At 35.7% G+C, this 20,192-nt stretch overlaps 1 protein-coding gene across 5 annotated transcripts in view; it reads right to left on the reverse strand.

The window, feature by feature from the left end:
* LOC306865545 (roquin-2-like) overlaps positions 1-9,609 on the reverse strand; it is a 29,545-nt gene extending 19,936 nt beyond the window's left edge. For 4 of the 5 annotated variants that reach the window (XM_079410231.1, XM_079410230.1, XM_079410229.1 and 1 more), the window contains exons 1-3: positions 9,342-9,609; positions 4,085-4,388; positions 1,154-1,271 (exon numbers count right to left, since the gene is read on the reverse strand). In XM_079410231.1, the coding sequence (XP_079266357.1) occupies positions 1,154-1,271; positions 4,085-4,315 (349 nt within the window). In that variant the 5' untranslated portion in view covers positions 4,316-4,388; positions 9,342-9,609. Of the gene's footprint in view, positions 1-1,153; positions 1,272-4,084; positions 4,389-6,854; positions 6,985-9,341 lie in introns of those variants that run through there. The other variant, XM_079410228.1, reaches the window with a different exon arrangement.
* Between the last annotated feature and the right edge of the window lie 10,583 nt (positions 9,610-20,192).

Here is a 20,192-nt window from a genome sequence, read left to right on the forward strand (position 1 = left end):
ATTTACCGCCACCTACTGGCAGTTTTAATTTCTTATTTAGAGTATCATTTCATTAAAAAAAAAAAACATTATTTCATATTTCCATAATCATAAAAAACAAGTCCAGTTAAAAACCCATTAATCTAACGACATTATTTTTGCAACAGTAATTGCAATTGTATATACATACATACATACATACAGTGTGTGTATATACTGTGTATATATATATATATATATATATGTATATATAATGTGTATTATATATGTATTTACAGTTAAACTATATTGTTATATTTTATATGATATATTATATAGATTATTATATTGCTGGTCTGAAATCAAATTATCCTTAATGCTTTTAAATGGCCTCTCTTTTAGTTTTTACAGAAGTTACTAATACACTATATCCACTACTGATCCTACTTCCAGGAGCTGCTAAACATCTTGAGGGTAAAAGTCTCAGTCTTATGGCTACACCACAGCGTAATTGTGGAGGTTTGGTAGAGGAGCTGTTATGAGCTCACAGCTCAATGAGGAGTTTAAAAGCTTTAGCCTTTAGCATTCCTCTAGTCCACTGTGATGAGTAAACTTTATTGTTACTCCAATAAAACACTCAACTGAGCCCTGAAACTGACTTTTCCACTCACAACAGCTGAGACCACGAGTGGCCTGAAGCTTTATTGCTCATGGAGACCAAGTGTTTTATTGGCCTACAAAGAGCTGTTCTCGTGTTTAACACAGTGGGAAATTATTCCATGAATAATAAGTAACACCAGCATCTGATATGCAATAATGTAAGAAAATGCACTGGGTAGGATATAATGTGCTTACTGCTTTTATTTTAATTTTACTAAGCATTACTAAACATGAATGTATATTGTAAACATTTACTTTTTCAGTGTATTTCATTGCATGTATTGCATATAAAATACTGTACGTGCATGTTTTTTCTCTTGTTTCTGAAGTGGCCTTTGGGTTTCTGTGTTTTTTTGTTTTTCCCACTGATGCAAACATCTCCAACCACAGACAGATAAAGCACACGTACCCACTGAACAACAGGAAATGTTGCGCTATTTAAATGTGAGCTCATTCAGCCGCAAGCCTAAACAATAATGCAGCACTCACAGTCATTGTTGTTGATGTACCTGTATCACTTTCTTCACACACTCACCTTTTCCTCCAGTGATTGGTTTGAGATACAGCGCCAGCTCCTCCACACAGATCCTGCACACTTCATAATGTCTTGTGTCTTCAACACTGCCCACACTCACAATTTCTCCCTCCGGAACCTGCAGAAAAACAACCATTGGCAGATATGAAACACCACCAAGAGCTCTATTTATGACACTGTGACGTCAATGTTAAACAGCATAATGATTACTGATGAAACTTACAGTATCTGTTTGGAGTGAAGCAAAGTGAAAATATTTTTGTTATGATAAAAGCTTTCTCACAGTTTTGACATTTTTCATGCAATTCTAAGTTTATATCTCAGTTCTGTTTTTGTCTTGCAGTTCTCAGAAGAAATTCATAATTGAGGTATACACTCACAGTTACTTTTTTTATTTTGCGGCGGAAGCCAAAACAAAATTGTGAGATATAAACTCAGAATTGTGAAAAATAAACAAAATAAATGCTAAACAAAAAAGTTAGAATTGTGAGATACTGTATAAACTCAGAATTGTTAGATATAAACTCAGAATTGTTAGATATAAACTCAGAATTGCAAGATATAAACTCAGAATTGTTAGATATAAACTCAGAATTGTAAGATATAAACTCAGAATTGTTAGATATAAACTCAGAATTGCAAGATATAAACTCAGAATTGTCAGATATAAACTCAGAATTGTTAGATATAAACTCAGAATTGTTAGATATAAACTCAGAATTGTTAGATATAAACTCAGAATTGTTAGATATAAACTCAGAATTGTCAGATATAAACTCAGAATTATTAGATATAAACTCTGAATTGCAAGATATAAACTCAGAATTGTTAGATATAAACTCAGAATTGTTAGATATAAACTCAGAATTGTTAGATATAAACTCAGAATTGTTAGATATAAACTCAGAATTGTTAGATATAAACTCTGAATTGCAAGATATAAACTCAGAATTGTTAGATATAAACTCAGAATTGTAAGATATAAACTCAGAATTGTTAGATATAAACTCAGAATTGCAAGATATAAACTCAGAATTGTCAGATATAAACTCAGAATTGTTAGATATAAACTCAGAATTGTTAGATATAAACTCAGAATTGTTAGATATAAACTCAGAATTGTTAGATATAAACTCAGAATTGTTAGATATAAACTCAGAATTGTTAGATATAAACTCAGAATTGTCAGATATAAACTCAGAATTATTAGATATAAACTCTGAATTGCAAGATATAAACTCAGAATTGTTAGATATAAACTCAGAATTGTCAGATATAAACTCAGAATTGTTAGATATAAACTCAGAATTGTTAGATATAAACTCAGAATTGTTAGATATAAACTCAGAATTGCAAGATATAAACTCAGAATTGTCAGATATATAAACTCAGAATTGTTAGATATAAACTCAGAATTGTTAGATATAAACTCTGAATTGCAAGATATAAACTCAGAATTGTTAGATATAAACTCAGAATTGTTAGATATAAACTCAGAATTGTTAGATATAAACTCAGAATTGTTAGATATAAACTCAGAATTGTTAGATATAAACTCAGAATTGCAAGATATAAACTCAGAATTGTTAGATATAAACTCAGAATTGCAAGATATAAACTCAGAATTGTTAGATATAAACTCAGAATTGCAAGATATAAACTCAGAATTGTTAGATATAAACTCAGAATTGTCAGATATAAACTCAGAATTATTAGATATAAACTCAGAATTGTCAGATATAAACTCAGAATTGCAAGATATAAACTCAGAATTGTTGGATATACAATTAAAATTATGAGATATAAAATCAGAATTCTGAGGAAAAAAGTCAGAATTGCAAGAATTGAACGATAAACTCAGAAATAAGAGATGTACACTCAGAATTGTGAGATATAGGCACCGTTTACACTAGTGCATTTTCGTTTTAAAACGCAGAACTTCTGCTATGGTTAAGCCTATCGTTTACACTACTCCAGCATTTTTGAGGTCGAAAACGGAGACTTTTGAAAACGCTGCAGAATCTGTTTTAGTTTGAAAACTCCAGGGTTGCGTTTCAGTGTAAACGGACCAAAACGGAGAGTTTTGAAAACGATGGCGTATCTACCTATACATATCTATGTTTGTACCTGCATGAAGGGTCATGTGACATGCATTTTCGGTTGTGTAGTGTAGACAGAGGAACGCAGCGGAAACGCCAGTGTAGACGAGGATCGTTTTCATTCTAAAACGCCATTTTAAAATGAAAACGCACTAGTGTAAACAGGGCCATAAACTCGGTAAAACTCGGTAAATCTCCATCACCTGTTTTCAAATGGAGCAGCATTTAATACACAGAGCCATAGATCACAGACAAGCTACGCAATATCGCTTTCATTATCGCAGATATAACGCCTAAATGCAGGTGGTGGAGATTTACCGCTAATCAAGGAACCGGCTTTACTGACGAGATGCACATGCATATGACAAGCGATATATCGCCCAGCCCTAAACTCAATATTGTGAGATATAAACTCAGAATTCCGAGAAAAAATTTCAGAATTGAGAGATTTAAAATTGAAAGACATAAATTCAGAAATGCAAGATAAACTCAAAATTGTGACATGTAAACAGATTGCAGAATTCTGAGTTTATACCTTGCACTTCATTTTTCTTTCTTAGAACTGCAAGTTCCTACCTCGCAATTCTAAATTTTCTCAGAATTTAAAAATAAAAATAGTGAAATAAAAGTGATAAACACCGTTGTTAATTGTTTTATCAAGCAACTAATTTCATTTTTTTCTCATGTTAGTGTACTTTTCATTTCAATTAATTTCATGTAAAACTGTATGCACAGTTAAGACACTGCCCAGAAAGACAGCAACACTGGATATCCTGAACTATTCGAAACCTCAAAAGCAATTGTATCAATCAAATCAGCATGCCCCACTCACCGGCGCCCCCACCAGCTGCAGGAGGGCACAGTTGACTGGCAGCACATCAATGTCAGTGCTAATGGCCGTCTGGTCAAAAGGACAGGCCTTGCGGTGCAGTTTGTGCAGGCAGGTCTTGCAGACGGTGTGCGAGCATCCCAGGCTGATGGGCTTGTGACTGCAGGCGTCAAACTCATTATAGCAGATGGGGCAGGATAGAAACTCAGTCCATTGAGCTGCCTGCACCGGCATCCTGTGACCTCCAGGTGGAACAATCACGCTCAGGTAGATCGCATGACGCCTCGCCCTGGCGCCTTAAATACACCTGAGGAGAGAAGAAGACATTGAGTCTCATTCTCTTATCATGCATACGCACAAATTTATGTGTGAATTCTGCATACAAAGATTTTCCTGAAAAAAACATGATTAATTTGTATTAAAAGGGTTTACTGTGATTGAACTGGTTTTGAGCACATGTACTTGGCCTTGCTCAAAAATATTGCTGTGTTCTCAGGTGAGAGCTTTTCATTAGAGTTTCATACGTTTGCTAAAATTGACGAAAGGTTGTGAGGAAAGCCCTTATATGGAGATGATTTGGGCGGGGTTTTTTATGCAAATGACTAACCTTTAGGCACACAGTTGTTTATTTAAAGAACTCTAAATTCTTCAACATTAGAACGAGGTTAACAACAACTTCAATATGCGGAAGCATGTGTTAGGCAGAGTCATTTGCTCGATGCATTAAAAGAACCAGTTCGTTTGACTAGAGTCGTTTGTTTGTGAATCAGACTACATAGGGTGGTGCTGTTTATTTGTGTATAACACATTTTTTTACTTGTGCCAGTTGCTCAATACATTAAAAAACAGATCTTTTTTTTTGGCAGCGGCTATTTGCACCAAGTGTAAATAGCGATACATGCTATTTTCACTAAGTGCAAATAGCTATAGATTCTACTTACACTATTTTAAAATAGCAAGATTTTCTGCTATTTATACGACTTATTGCAAATAGCGGCAATTATCTGCACCTCAGTATAGTACATTATAAAACAGTACGCAATAATAACGTATTGAGTGTAAATTATAGTTTTAATTCAAATTATTAAATGGATGCCACCTTATTGGGACAATAAGGCCCTCCCTGCACCTACCCTAACCCTACCCAATACTTTATTTTCAACTTTTTGATTATTTCCTTCATTTTCATTGAAAATAAATGCTTTTCTGATGCGATATGAGATTTGAAAAGGGAGAAAAAAGTTTGACAAAAGGTGGACTCAAACTCGGGTCGATCGTGTCAAAAGCACACGCCTTACCATCTACACCACTGAAACTGATACTGATCTGGCGTCTTTTTTTAGTGTTTAACCCAATCACACATTAGCGGGCAGAGTTAGTGTCAATAGCCTTTGCCAACAAGGTGGGATATTTCCACTTAAGAATCAATTCATTTGACTTACAAATCTTTTCTTTGTGAATTGGACTACATAGGTTACGCTCTTTGTTTTTGTGTATATAACGTGTTTATTTTTACTTATGCCAGATGCTCGAATTATTAAGAGAACCATTTAATTTTTACTTGTGCCAGTTGCTGGATTCATTAAAAGAACCAATTAATTAGTCTTTTGTTTGAGAATTAGACTACATAGGCAGCGCTGTTTGTTTTTCGGTGTAACAGTTTTTTTTTGTTTATTTTTACTTGTGCAAGGAAGCAACCCCTCAGAACATCCTAGAAACCACCCAGAATCCCTTAGCAACTGCCCAGCAACATTCAGACACCATGGTGCTCATATTATCTTTAGAGATATTCTTTCTCTCTCACTTTCTCTCCGTCTGATGTCCTTTCTTGTCGCCATCACCTCTCAGCTCTAGGAATAAACTGTCTTGCACTCAGACTCATTCATGTTCTTCACATCTCCATTCACTCAACTCCTCCCTCACGCTTTCTCTACATCCCTTTATTTGTTTCTGAATTTGTGCTCTTCAGGGACTTCCTGTAGGACAGAAGGTGGAGCAGATAAGCGTGAAACAGCCATCAACACAGTGTCGATTGAAACCCCACATTAAACACATTTCACAAACCCCTGCAAAAAGCCAAGGAGAGGAACATATTAAAAGGACAGCTGTAAATGGACTTTATCCTCGCCAGCGCCTCATGGAAGGCTCTTGCCGAAAGGTGTAAAATTTGAGTGGCAAAAGAAATCATTCATTCCCCTACTTGGACACCACACAGAGCTTCAGCTGCCACAAACTGCTGTTCCAGCACCTGCTGACCGAATCCCTCAACTGATGTCTGTTCCTTCAGGAAAGGCTTGGGTGACACTTCATACCCTGACAGAACCACCATGTCATGCAAAGTTATGCAAGGGCCCGACTGCTGTTGAGAATCAATCATTTGTCTGGCAGGAACTCATGCCTTTGGCCATGTGGGCACTACTCTCTTTCAGTATGTTTTATTAATCAAACTCTTAAGTACAACAAAAACACCAGCCAAATTTCTTGTAAAGGCATGACAATGAATGTCAATACATCTTAACTCTTAAGTAAAAGAAAGTCATCATATACAATATTCAAACTAAAAGGTATAAGTTTATTCTCAACGTAAGACTGAATTTATGCGCAACCATAAAACACAATGCAATATGGAAAACGGCAATAGTTTTAAATAGGCCAACTATTCTAAACAATTCAGCATATTAAATGCAACATGCGATGAATAAAGTAACACCTGGAGTAGATAGTAAGTTACTGCACATACATTAAATATTTATGCACCTAGTAGCCTACGCACCATGTAAGTGACCGCGCGCGTGAAACATCCACAGCGTAGCTCGATTCCGCTCGCGCGAGTCATATTTCCACGCTGCTGCTGAATTTAATGTCGCTGGGTTCACAAAACGCGTTCGTGGGGTTTGAAGGCAGTTGCGGTGGTGGGTCTCGGGTCATGGTCACGAGGAGCATCACGATGCTCGAGGGAATTCTGTTATTTGCACGCCCACTCCAGGCGAATCACGCGAGTGAACATCATAAATACACTTTACATATTAGGCTACAGTACAGTGCGGGCGTGTGGGTGTTATAGATATTACATTCATACTTAATTACAAATGTATTAACATAGCGTTTTTAAAAGTTGCTTCACAAAATAATTACATATCAAGGACAGTGTTTGGCAGGTTGCCTTTTAAATGACGCAGCAGTCAATTTATAATAGGTTTTGAAATAATACAGGCTAAAATTATTTTGTTTGAACTAAGCACGTCGTGTGTGGAACGTGGTGCAATACAAAAACAGTCCCACACAAAAGATCACTTCAAGCTCATAAACAGGAAATCACTTCACTGTCTTGTGACCATGTGACTAGGCCACTGCAGAAAATAGAAACTCTGAAGTTCAACAGGAAAATGTTTGCAACTATTAACATTATTATGAATTTTTTTTACAGTATGAACAAATTACAGTAAAGCATAACAGAGATAAAAGTTCAGGGGAACTACACACTGCTGAACTTGTCATCTAAATATTTCACTGAAGTGTATATATCACATGAGCATACAAAGACATAAATATTTAGTTATTTCAACCCTTTCACATCTCAACCAACATCACCATAATAAACAGACAACAACTCAGCCCAGGAAAAAACATAAAAAATTATCACTTTTAACAACACAGTTTGCACCTGGTGCCACAGAGTACTAGTCCCTTGTTGGATGGTCCTTTGTGTTTCATGGAAAGCACTTGCTCCGATATATTGACAGGCCCAGAACCTGAACCTGAACCCCAGGAAAGCTGAGGGTTATGGGTGCAAATGTGCGCTTGAGTATATCTTTAGGTCACTGTGACCCCAAAGTTGGAACATCCTGTCCTTGTCATCCCAGACACCTCCTCTGTCTTCTTCGTACTTCTACAAACGTACACTATTTTGCCCCACCAACAGACACACATTCAAATAGACAGCAAAAGGAAATCTGCACTCCTTACCTTTAATTTGCAATGCCAAAATTGTATATGGAGTATAAAAAAATTGCTCACCAAAATGATGGGTCAATTTCACAACTTCTGTTATTATTGTAGAAATCACCTGCAGTCATGCTGTGGTCTGAATATCAGAACATCTAAAAAAAGCATGTTCTAAGAACGTTCCCATTAAGTTCTGAAAAAGTTATTGGATGTTCTCTGAAAGATAGTTTGCAGATTCTATGGGAACATTACTTTTAAAAGTTCTCTAAACGTTCTGATATAAGCAGTAACAGAAAATGTCAGACAAACGTCCAACTAAAACGTTTCAGAATAAAAAAAATCTGTTAACGTTACTAGAAGAACTTGCCAGGTTTTTTTCGTATTGATGCTGCTTGCCATGTTGGCTACACTTGTAAATGATTATAAAAATATTTTGTCAGGTAACGTAAAATGTGGAGATGACAAGGCCTAAATGAATATGTTTTATTCAAGTCAAAAAATTAATATGCCTGAATGAGCTCGAGACTACAGCGATTTCAGAATGGAAATGAGGCAGAAACTCCATCAAGGTAGAAACCACAATCAAGGTAACAATAGTGCATTTACACTTTACAGTCCCATAACGAAACTAAAACTACTTAAAATGATTGGCTTTTGTCTGAAAATATTGTGTTTTCGTATAATGAGTCTTTCAAACGTGAAGAAATGCGAGCATTGTGATTAGTATCCATTGAAAATGAACACTGTCTAATGCTTTGGGTGGATCGAATGAATGAAACATGCAAGAATCAATTGTTCTTAAGACGCGGAAGTCTGTCTGAGCGCGAATTGTGCTTGATTGTGTTGTGCAACTTTACTGACAGCTGCGCACCTATATAGCCTATTATTCTAGTGCAGATCAACTTTATCTTCTTACAGCGTGGATCAGCAGGTTCACAAAATCATCATGAAATTGACTGATCGTTGCTTATGGTCAATTATTATTGACCATGTGTTATAATATGCATTGAAATAAAGACATTAAATAATATATAATATTCAATGCACAGCAAGAATAGCCTACTCCAAACGCAATAAGCATTCGCGCAAATAAACAGCTGTGCAACAAACTTAAAGCAACGCGGCATGCTGTTGCTCATGCATCACTGTACATTCGCTAGCTATTTGTTTTCAAGGAAAAAGTTTGAAAAAAAAAATATTTTATTTATTATAAGGATGATGTTGCATAATGATTTCGCTCACATCTTTGAGCAGCGCGCGCCACACCAGCAGCGATACTTCCCAATACTGTCAAAGTAGCGCGACTTGTACTTACCGCAGGCGATACAGAGTATCATCATAACCGTCCATAGTTTATATGCACTTCGCCATCAAGACCAAATTCTTCATCGCATTCACTTATTCACAGCTGAGCCGAACTTGTTTTTCTCGATTTTTTGGCGTCCTTTTATTCCGCCCGGACATCACATAAAATCATATATGTAATTTCCAGAGATTTGGGAGCGCATTCCCTGACAGCGCGACATGTTCAGCACGAGCAGGTACACTCCCATGACCGTCAGCGAATATACGAAAACTACTATGACGAAGACGTCTGTTTGAATATTAAAATGCAAAGCCTCTGCCATTGGATGACATCAACCCGACGTCTGCGTTACCTAATCAATATTCATGAGCCAAGCATTCACCTTTACACTGTAAGAAAAAAAAGGTACAGCCTCACTGGGGCGGTATCCTAGAAGCTGAAAGATACACCGTTGTACCTTATTTACCTCTACATTAGTGCCTTACAGGTAAATATTAGTAGGCTACTTTAAAAGTAGCTACACATTAGTAGGCCTACCTAAAGTGTAGCCTACATATAGTGACAGTTTTGTGCCTTTTTTTGAGTGTTTTTCAACACAGTAAGCTATTACGTTCGGAGTACAAATTAATCATTAAATGTTACTAAAGTTTGTAACTTGAAATGAAAGCTACATGATACTTGAGGTAATGAAACTGATATTGGTGTAGTTATTGGTTATTTAAATGACAACGTGTGGTTGTTGTTTTTTTAATCAGTATTATGTAAAATAAATAAATTAATGAATACTGTGGGTCTGTTTGTTTGTTTAATAACTATTTTAATACATAGCCTATTTATTAGCATTTATGCTAAATAAATATATATATATATATATATATATATATATATATATATATATATATATATATATATAAAGTCTGGAAAGTCATTAAAAAGCAAGAATTTTGCAAGAATTACATTTTTCGGATTTGTCATATCTCTTTGGTTAATATCTGTAATATCTGTAGGGCGGCAGATGCAATACCAGTTGCATTTTTATTTTTCCTCATCAAATATGTGACCCTGGACCACAAAACCAGTCTTAAGGGATATATTTTTAGCAATAGCCAAAAATACACTGCATGGGGCAAAATTATTGATTTTTCTTTTATGCCAAAAATTATTAGGACATTAAGTAAAAATCATGTTCCATGAAGATATTTGGTAAATTTCCTACTGTAAATATATCAAAAATTAATTTTTGATTAGTAATATGCATTGCAAAGAACACCATTTGGGCAACTTTAAAGGTGATTTTCTCAGTATTTAAATTTTTTATTTCAGATTCCAGATTTTCCAGATCTTGGCCAAATATTGTCCTGTCCTAACAAACCATACATCAGTGGAAAGCTTATTTATTCAGCTTTCAGATGATTTCTAAATCTCAATTTTCAAAAATGGACCCTTATGGCTGGTTTTGTGGTTCAGGGTCACATATAATAAAATAGGCCCTACTCATTGATGAACCTTTATGTAACCGCAATCTTTCAGAACTATAATCCCTATTCATTCCTTACCATACCCAGCTGCGCTACTCTCCAAAGTTACCAAGCAACCTTCTCATTACCTAATTAATATTCATCAGCCAAGCCTTCGTCATAGTAGGATTCGCAACTTCAAAGATCCGTCAAGCAGTGAGAGTCAGACTCGATATCACTCCGCCGAGGATGCTCGCATCCCGAATTGAGTTGTGGATGCGCTTGTTTAAACTTCAAATGACTCGGTTGGATCCGGAGACTGTGCTGTTTTCAGCAGAATATCGCAGAGGATGTTGTTGTTGATTATTATGCAGGGTACTATTTTCATGTAGGGGGCAAGGATAAAGATGTAAAGGGGCAAAGCCGGAACAAGCCGCTTTTCGAGGCGTAGGCTGCATGTATTTTAAAGAGACAGAGATATGCTTCATTTTGAACGATAGGGGATCATGTGGATCTGTTTGTTCATGCACCTTGGTGAAATAGGAAGTGTAATGAGTACCGGATCGATTAGTAAACTTGAACATCTTGAAATGCTCCATAAAGCTGAAATATTCTGCGTTTTACAAAGAGCATCCTCATGGGAATCTACTGCCAGGGAAAGAATCCTTTGACCAAGGTGCTCTTTTGCAAATGTAATACTCAGTCCTTATAGGGGCTCTTTTGAGGGAGCAAATTCTTTAAAATCACGCTGATGTTCTTCATGTGTGTGAAAACAAGCTCACACTTTCTGTTCCTGCTTCACTGATGAGTTGAGATCTCTTTCATGGAGAACTAGATACAGTAACAGGTGCATTGCAAGATAGCTGTGTGCTTAAATACACTTAAATACACATAAATAAACTATTTATGTAAAATGCTGCACAATTCTGGGGAAATATGTGATGCAAATGTAGGCCTATGTTATAACATGATTTATGTGCAAAATTATTTTATAAAATTCTGACTGATGTAATATGGTCTTTTACGTGTGTACGGCCTAGTGCTAGTGCAGTTCTACATGTAGCCTATTTTAAATAACTCATTTAGTTCAGGATATTCATTAATGTCTTTTTGTGAAAAAAAAGTAGAAAAAAAGCTTTCCCTTTGCATTTAAAGTCACACCCTTTGCTCTTCAGACTGTCACCAGGTTAACACATTTCCCCTCATTCACACACTTTTCATTTATATTAGGCTACAGTGAAGCCCCAGTCAGAGAGACAATATTGATAAGGACGTTTGCGACACCATCTGGCCATAAACAGACACTGCAGTCATATTGCACATATTTAAATGCTGTACATATTTTACAGGATTTTACTGCTAAATAGTTCAAGTTTTGTTGTTTCAGATTTCAATAACCGTAGTTTATTTACCCGAAGCTAACACGCATCTTTCAGTTTCGTGTTCTTTAAATTGCTTACTGATTTGCAATAATGAAAGGCTCTTTACACACACACACACACACACACACAAACCGGTACAACGAATAGTTTTAAAAAACTGGATCTCTTAAAAAGAATCTCTGAGATCCCTTAATGTCTTAAAAAAGTTGAAAGGAGGCTTTTAAAATGTTGCTCATATTGTATGAGCTATGTTATTTTTCTATGAAACATCTAATTGGTCTTTCAAACTAATTTAGGTTAGTTTGACTCTTTTATGACTCAAGAAAATTTACTCACTCTTGCCATCTAAGATGTAGATGAGTTTGTTTCTTCATCAGAACAGATTTTAAGAACTTCATCATCGCCAATGGATGCTCTGCAGTGAATGGGTGCCGTCAGAATGAGATTCTAAACAGCTGATAAATACATCACAACAATCCACAAGTAAGCCACACCACTCCAGTCCATCAGTTAACATCTTGTGAAGCTAAAAGATGCATGTTTGTAAGAAAATCCATTATATTGCTTTCTCTAGTGAAAAAGTAATCTCATCTGAATCAGGAGAGAAATATGCACAGATAAAGCACTGTTTACAAGAGAAAACAGTATGAACCATGCTAAACAAATATGTAAACCAAAAAAATGGATTTTGATGAGAAAGGACAGCAGGGGATGGACTTTTTCCACTGGAGGAAGTGTGATTATGGATTATGGACTGGTATTTTGGCCAGAAGTGACAGTTTAAAGTTTGAATTAAATTTTAAGTTAAAAACATCTTAAAGATGGATTTGTTTCTTACAAACATGCAGCTTTTCACTTCAAAAGATGTTAAGTAATGGACTGGAATCGTGTGGATTACTTGTGGATTATTGTGATGTTTTTATCAGCTGTTTGGACTCTCATTCTGACGGCACCCATTCACTGCAGAGCATCCATTGATGATGATACATTTCTTCAAATCTAGTCAGATGTGGAAACAAACTCATCTACGTTTTAGATGGCCTCACGGTGAGTAAATTTTCAGCAAATTGTAATTCTTTGGGTAAATTAGTCCTTTAATGGATAATATCTAAAACGGTTGACTGGATGTCCCATTGCCAGATATTCATTCAGTCTCTGGGAAGCAGAAGCTACATCAAAAGACAATACCCATTCTGACGGCACCCATTCACTGACTAGATCGCCTGTGAGTAAATTTTCATTTTTGGGTAAACTATTCTTTTAGCTGTGAAAATTTTATCCTCATTCTCTCCTATTCTATGTTAGGATTATTTCCACATTTTACAAAAACATTAACAGAATTATTTTAAGAACATTAGTTGCACCAAACATTCACAATTAATCTGGGCAATCAGTGCTCAGATATAAAAGCCTCGCAGAATATGATATTTTAGCATACGAGTTGTAATTTAATAGCTGAGTAAAAGGACGTTTTGGTGGCCGGTCTCTCTCTCTTGACCACAATAATTTTCCAAGCCCATTATTCACGATTCCCATGACAATGTGTCATTAGCCAAGCAGAGGCATTCAGAGCTGGACAAGAGATAATTACAGAGCTCCTCAAATCAGTTTGAGGAATGTCACAGGAGCGCTAATGACACATGTGTGCTCGGCTGAAAAGGGCAAGTCTCCCGCCACCCATCCTCACCACTTTCTACAGGGGCACCATTGAGAGTGTGCTGAGCACCTGCATCACTGTCTGGTATGGGAACTGCAGTGCTGCTGACCGCAAGACCCTACAACGGACAGTGAACACTGCCGCAAAGATCATCGGTGCCCCTCTCCCCTCCATCCTGGACATTTTCCTTGCACGATGCTCCAGCAAGGCCTCCAGCATCGTGAAAGACCCCACCCACCCCTCCCACAACCTCTTCCAGCTCCTACCATCAGGTAGAAGGTACCGGAGTATCAAAGCTCGCTCTGTCAGATTGCTCAACAGCTTTTTTCCCCAGGTTGTGAGAGCTCTTAACTCCAATCTCCCTGTCCCCCTCTGACCCCCCACTCACCCAACTCATTAATACAGTTGACAACTTTTCCTAAGTGCAATTCTGAGTGTGCTACACACAGGTGAGTGGGCTATATACAAACCACCTGTAGTAACGCACTCATCTCACTATATGCAAACTCAAAACTCAATAAGAAAATATTTACTTGAGCATTGCACTACAAAATAATGTTTACTTGAGCATTGCACTACAAATCTTTTTGCGCTATGCGCTGCTTCCCACAAATCTGCACAACAATTTAATGTACAAAATATATATAAAATTTTATTTTTATTTTTTTGCACAATTTCATGTACAGTATATGTAAAGTTATTGTACAGTCTCAGTTTGTGTATGTCTAGGCAACTAGGTATAGTAGTTATAGTATTTATAGTATATGTATAGTCAGATGGTTTATTTTTGTCTATAGTCAGATGCTCTATTGTTTTTTTTTTTCTTATACTTGCATTGTTGTATGTTTATCTTATGTTTAACTAGTATGTAGCACCGTGGTCCTGCGAGACACGACATTTCGTTCCACTATATGTCCACACATGTAGCAGAATGACAATAAAGCTCAATTTGAACTTGAACTTGAACTTGAAGACAGTCGCTATGAGGAAGCCAATGTTGCCTACAACCTGATTGGACGCAGAACACAGCTTTGCATTTGTTGTCTTGTAGCTTGAAGGATGTGCACAGGCAAATCATTAGAACAGAACAATCTGATCCTGCTAAGATCTTATATAAACTGCAAAGAGCTGTCAAGTCTAGAGACTATAGAATTATAGAGTTATAGTGGTCCTTTGTGTGTTTATGGGAGTGAACCTGGTAATTTATTTGATCTCTGTTAAGTCCCTCAAGACAGGTTTTTCAGGTGGAAATGCATCAGGAAATATTTAGGAGCAAATACCTATGTGATAGCATATAACAGAGCTATTCTGTGTTATATTCTAGTTTTATATGTATTTTATGTTTTTTATATTATACTTATATTACATGTGAGAAGAGAGGTGTTCAGTCATGATGTGAGATCATTGCTAAATCACTGTGCGTTCTAATGAGTTTGTACTTCCTGGTTTTGGATTAATGTGTAAAATAAGGTCTGCGGTTGACATTCCACAACATGAACTTTACATATACTGTCTTAAAAAATAAAGTTTCCAAAGGGTTTTTTGCAGCGATGCTATAGAAGAAACACTTTGGGTTCCCCAAAGAACCTTTCAGTGAACAGTTCTCCTTGTTACAGTAAGATTGTACATTTAAGTACTGAGAAATATTAATTAACTACATGTACTTACTACACAATTATAATTAGGGTTATTTGCTTGTAATTATGCATAATTTACTGTGTTTACTATGTTGTCAAAACACACATTCAATAATGAGGGGGCGTTGAAATGCAATGATGTTAGCCAATCATAACAGTGGCCGATTATTGAGAATCCTTAAAGGAACACTCCACTTTTTTGGGAAATAGGCTCATTTTACAACTCCCCTGGAGTTAAACAGTTGAATTTTACCGTTTTTGAATCCATTCAGCCGATCTCTGGGTTTGGCGGTAGCACTTTTAACTTAGCTACCAATGATGGGTGCAGCAGGCGCAATGATATTACGCAGTACCTAAAAGTAGTTCACAGTTAGATAACTAGATATGATATAGCTGGGGACTACTTTCAGGTGCTGTGTAATATCATTGCGCCTGCGGCACCCATGGTACGGCAGCAAAGTTCCTTGATTATTACGGTGGAACGAGAGTATAGTTCCTAACCTTATCAGCCTAGAAAATCGCAACTTTTCATTTTCCATCAGTCTTAGTACACGATGGAACTACAGAAGAGTCAAGCTTTAAATAGGAAAATTATCGAAACTCTTTGGTCATTTTTGAGCGAGATGCTAATGGTCTCATCCGATTCAATGATCTATGCTAAGCTAAGCTAAAAGTGCTACCGCCAGACCCGGAGATCGGCTGAATGGATTCAAAAATGGTAAAACTCAACTGTTTAACTTTAGGGGAGTTGTAAAATGAGCCTATTTCCAAAAAAGGTGGAGAGTTCGTTTACAGGACACATCCCTTAAAAACAGCCTGTTTCAGAGAGAGGTTCAGAATGAGGGTTGAATATAATACTTTTTTCCACGTATTTATTAGTTTTTTTTGTGCAAAAAACCTTATTTACATTATAAGTAAACCTTGTATATTAAAATAATTAAAAAAATTAATGTCATGACCCCTTTGGACTGTAGACATTCATGTATCTTGTTTACAAACCTTAACATTGTTGTGGTTATATAATTTTAAGTGACTGAACATTTAGAGGACTCATTCATTCATTGTGGCTGCTATTCCCAAACCTTTGCACTATGCACGTATGCATGCCTTAAAATGCTGTCTATGTAGAGTCTTCACTAACTTTTGGAGCTACAGTTTTCACAATTGAAATAATGGTTTATCTTGCACATCTGTCTAGACTGTGCTTATGTAAGACTGTTATCATAGCATAAGCCTGTGCTAATCTTAGCGGTGGAGCTAACAATTCCAGTGGCTCTTAAAGGCTTAAAAGCTCTTTAGCAACAATAATTTGCAGATTATTTGTATTATAGTCCTTATTCTGCATGTTGTTTTGATAGGGCAGTATGGATGGATGAGGGATATTTCCCTTATAAAGTTCATTGTCTCGTTTCAGTGCAGCCAGAGAGTTAAAGATTAATGGTAACTCTTGTATCTCAACGGTTCATGGACATGCTTGTGTCACGCTGGGTGATTTTATTTTTCACGGATATTAATTATGCTTGCTTCACTGGTTAGTGTGCGTCATTTAGCTGTGATCTTTCATATGTTTTTAATCACCTAGCTAAATGTCTCTCTCACTCTTGCGAATCGTATTAAAAAAGAGTCAAGTCACATTTTGGCAGAAGTTCATACATGCGCATTATCTTCTACTCCACAAGTGGACTTAAGAACAATTAGTGGTGTTTAGCATCATTAATACTATTGTTCAGGTCAGACTTCACTGGCGAGTCAGTCCATGGCAATAGAAACATGAAGGCACCTTTTACAAAGGCTTTATTTCTGATTCTTTCATTTATGGCAAGCCACCCTATGGTTTTAACTTCTCCTGAATAATTCATCCTATAGCAAAGTATTTGTGTGCAACTTATAGTATAATGGCAATTGATTGTAAGGACATATCTTCACTACATTTTGACATATTTACACAGAACGCACATTTAGAAATATGGAAATATTGGAAAAAATTTGGAATAGTAATGTACAGTATCATTGACATAATACCCCAAAATAACCCATGAATTTTGATGACAATGACAGAAAAGTTAAAATTATAGTGAGTCTCTTCATAGCCGTCTTAAAAATCACCAAGAGAAGTGCTGTGACCAAAAACATGTACTCAGCCCTATAATGTGTGTGTCATTGATGTGCTTGGCCCTGTAATTGCTGCTTGCATCTGTATTATTAGACCTACATACCTATTTACTGTGTTTTTCTGCTTAACATTTTTGCACTTTCCCCAAAGTTTTCATCAAAATGAGTGCAATCCAGTTGTGCACTAAAGACATCAGTGAACTAAACCAGAAAGAATCACTTCTCTTTCCTGCACAGAGATCAAGACTTCAGCTTTGGGTCAGCACTCATCAATAATTACACAAACACCAATATACAGAATGCAGGTTCTGGCTATAGCATAGCAATCCATCAGTCCAAGCTAGACAGCTTTGAGAGACAACACAAAAAAGACAGTCAGCATCCTATCTACAAAAATCACAGCATTCGAGAACTGACAGGCTGTGTAAAGATAAAGCAGATGGAGGAGTTTGACAGATGTATAAATGAGCTTTTGAGGCGTCATGCATGTCAGTTTGTATGCTTTAGGTTGCCGGTGTGTAAGGGGAAGTACATTCACCTTATTCCTACAGTACAAATCCCCTGTTAAAGAATGCACTTTCTTCATAAGAAACAAGAAAGCCTTTTTGTCATAATTGCACTGATCATTTTTGACCCTGATTAGTATCCACAGAGACTCCTTTCACTGTGAGGAACAACAAATTATATGGAGTTAGGACAGTGGTTAGTGAAATGCATGATCTCAGCCATCATTGTGGAACATTATTTTTTCCACACTTTGCCACAGCTGTGCTGTTGTCTAATGTTCCTGGTCCCGTTTCCAAGGGGTTTAGAGTGTTATTTTGGCCCTGTTATGGAATTGGGCCAAAGTGTGAAGAAAATAAATAGTGAAGCTAATCGAATGTGTTCTTTAGGACGTTCTTGGTCATCTGAATCAAGTAGCCAACAGGCCCAAATCATCAAAAAAACAAAACAACCAAAACTATATTTTTACATTGAAAAAAATCTGAGTGGTGTTTACTCATGCAAAACTTGCTCTGGTTGGTTGCTAAGTTGTTGCTTACTGGTTAGAATTTTTTTATTTTATTTTATTTTATTTTGCAAACAAAAAATAGATAAAGTTTGAGAAATATGTTTGTGCAGGCATCGCTAGTAAAATAGTAAATATTTAAAATAAAAAGTATATATTTTGAATATAAAAATAAATAATATATTTTATATTATAATTTATATATTGTTATATTTTTATCATTTATTTTAATATATTTATTTATATATAAAGATTATATCTTATATAAAGAAATATAATATAAAGAAAAGATTCAAATATATTTTGACATTTATTTTTAATATATATTTTTTTGAACAGTAAGATTTTTTTTATGAAGTTTCTTCTGTTCACCAAGCCTGCATTTGATCCAAAATACAGCAAAGCAATAATATTATAAAATATTTTTATTATTTAAAATAATTGCTTTCTACTGTATATTAATATATTTTAAAATGCAATTCATTCCTGTGATTTCAAAGCAGAATATTTAACATCATTACTCTAGTCACATAATCCTTCAGAAATCATTCTAATATGCTGATTTGCTGCTCAAGAAACATGTTTTATTTTTTATCAATATTTAAAACAGTTGAGGACATTTTTGTCAGGATTCTTTGATGAATAGAACGATCCAGAGATTAGCATTTCTCTGAAATAAAAAGCTCTTGTAACATTATACACTACACCATTCATAGTCTTGGAGTCAGTTTAATAAAAAAAATTTTTTTTTAATTATCATTTGATAATAAAGACATTTATAATGTTACAAAAGATTTCTATTTCAGATAAATGCTGATAAATTCTTCTGAACTTTCTATTCATCAAAAAAACCTGAAAAAACGATAATAATATTAATAATAAATGTTTCTTGAGCAGCAAATCAGTATATAATTATGATTTCTGAAGGATCATGTGACACTGAAGACAGGAGTAATGATGCTGAAAATTCAGCTTTGATCACAGGAATACATTACGTTTTGAAATATATTCAAATAGAAAACTGTTATTTTAAATAGAAAAATATTTCTAAATTTTACTGTTTTTGCTGTATTTTGGATTAAATAAATGCAGGCTTGGTGAGCAGAAGAGACTTCTTAAAAAAACATTACTGTTCAAAAACTTTTGACTGGTAGTGTCACATGCACACACACACACATACTAAATAAAAATTAAATTATATATACATATATCATTCCTCTATAACAAACTCTAATGGCATGTAACAGAGCGCTCTAGTCCAGACTTCTAAATGAATCCAGGACATTTTTTCAGGGCTTCTTAGTGAACATCCTCTTGTTCTCCTCTGACAGATCGATGCAGGGATGAGTTCAGATTGCTGAAGTCTCTAGACGACCACAAATGCCAAATCGCTCTTCAATCCTCACCAGCCCATCCAGTGCGGCGTTCACCAGCCAGTAGATCAAATCATCTGAATGAGTCTTTTTATGTGAAGCTGAGGACAATCAGGATGGCGTCACCAATCAGATCCCATTTTAACCATAATCCTCAAATAGTGCCATGTGAAAGAATAAAGAGGCATTTTATTTCCTGGATGCCTCTGAGTTTATTACTTACAGCACAACAG

This window comes from Barbus barbus (assembly GCF_936440315.1).
Source record: "Barbus barbus genome assembly, chromosome: 47".
Classification (NCBI taxonomy): Eukaryota; Metazoa; Chordata; class Actinopteri; order Cypriniformes; family Cyprinidae; genus Barbus; species Barbus barbus.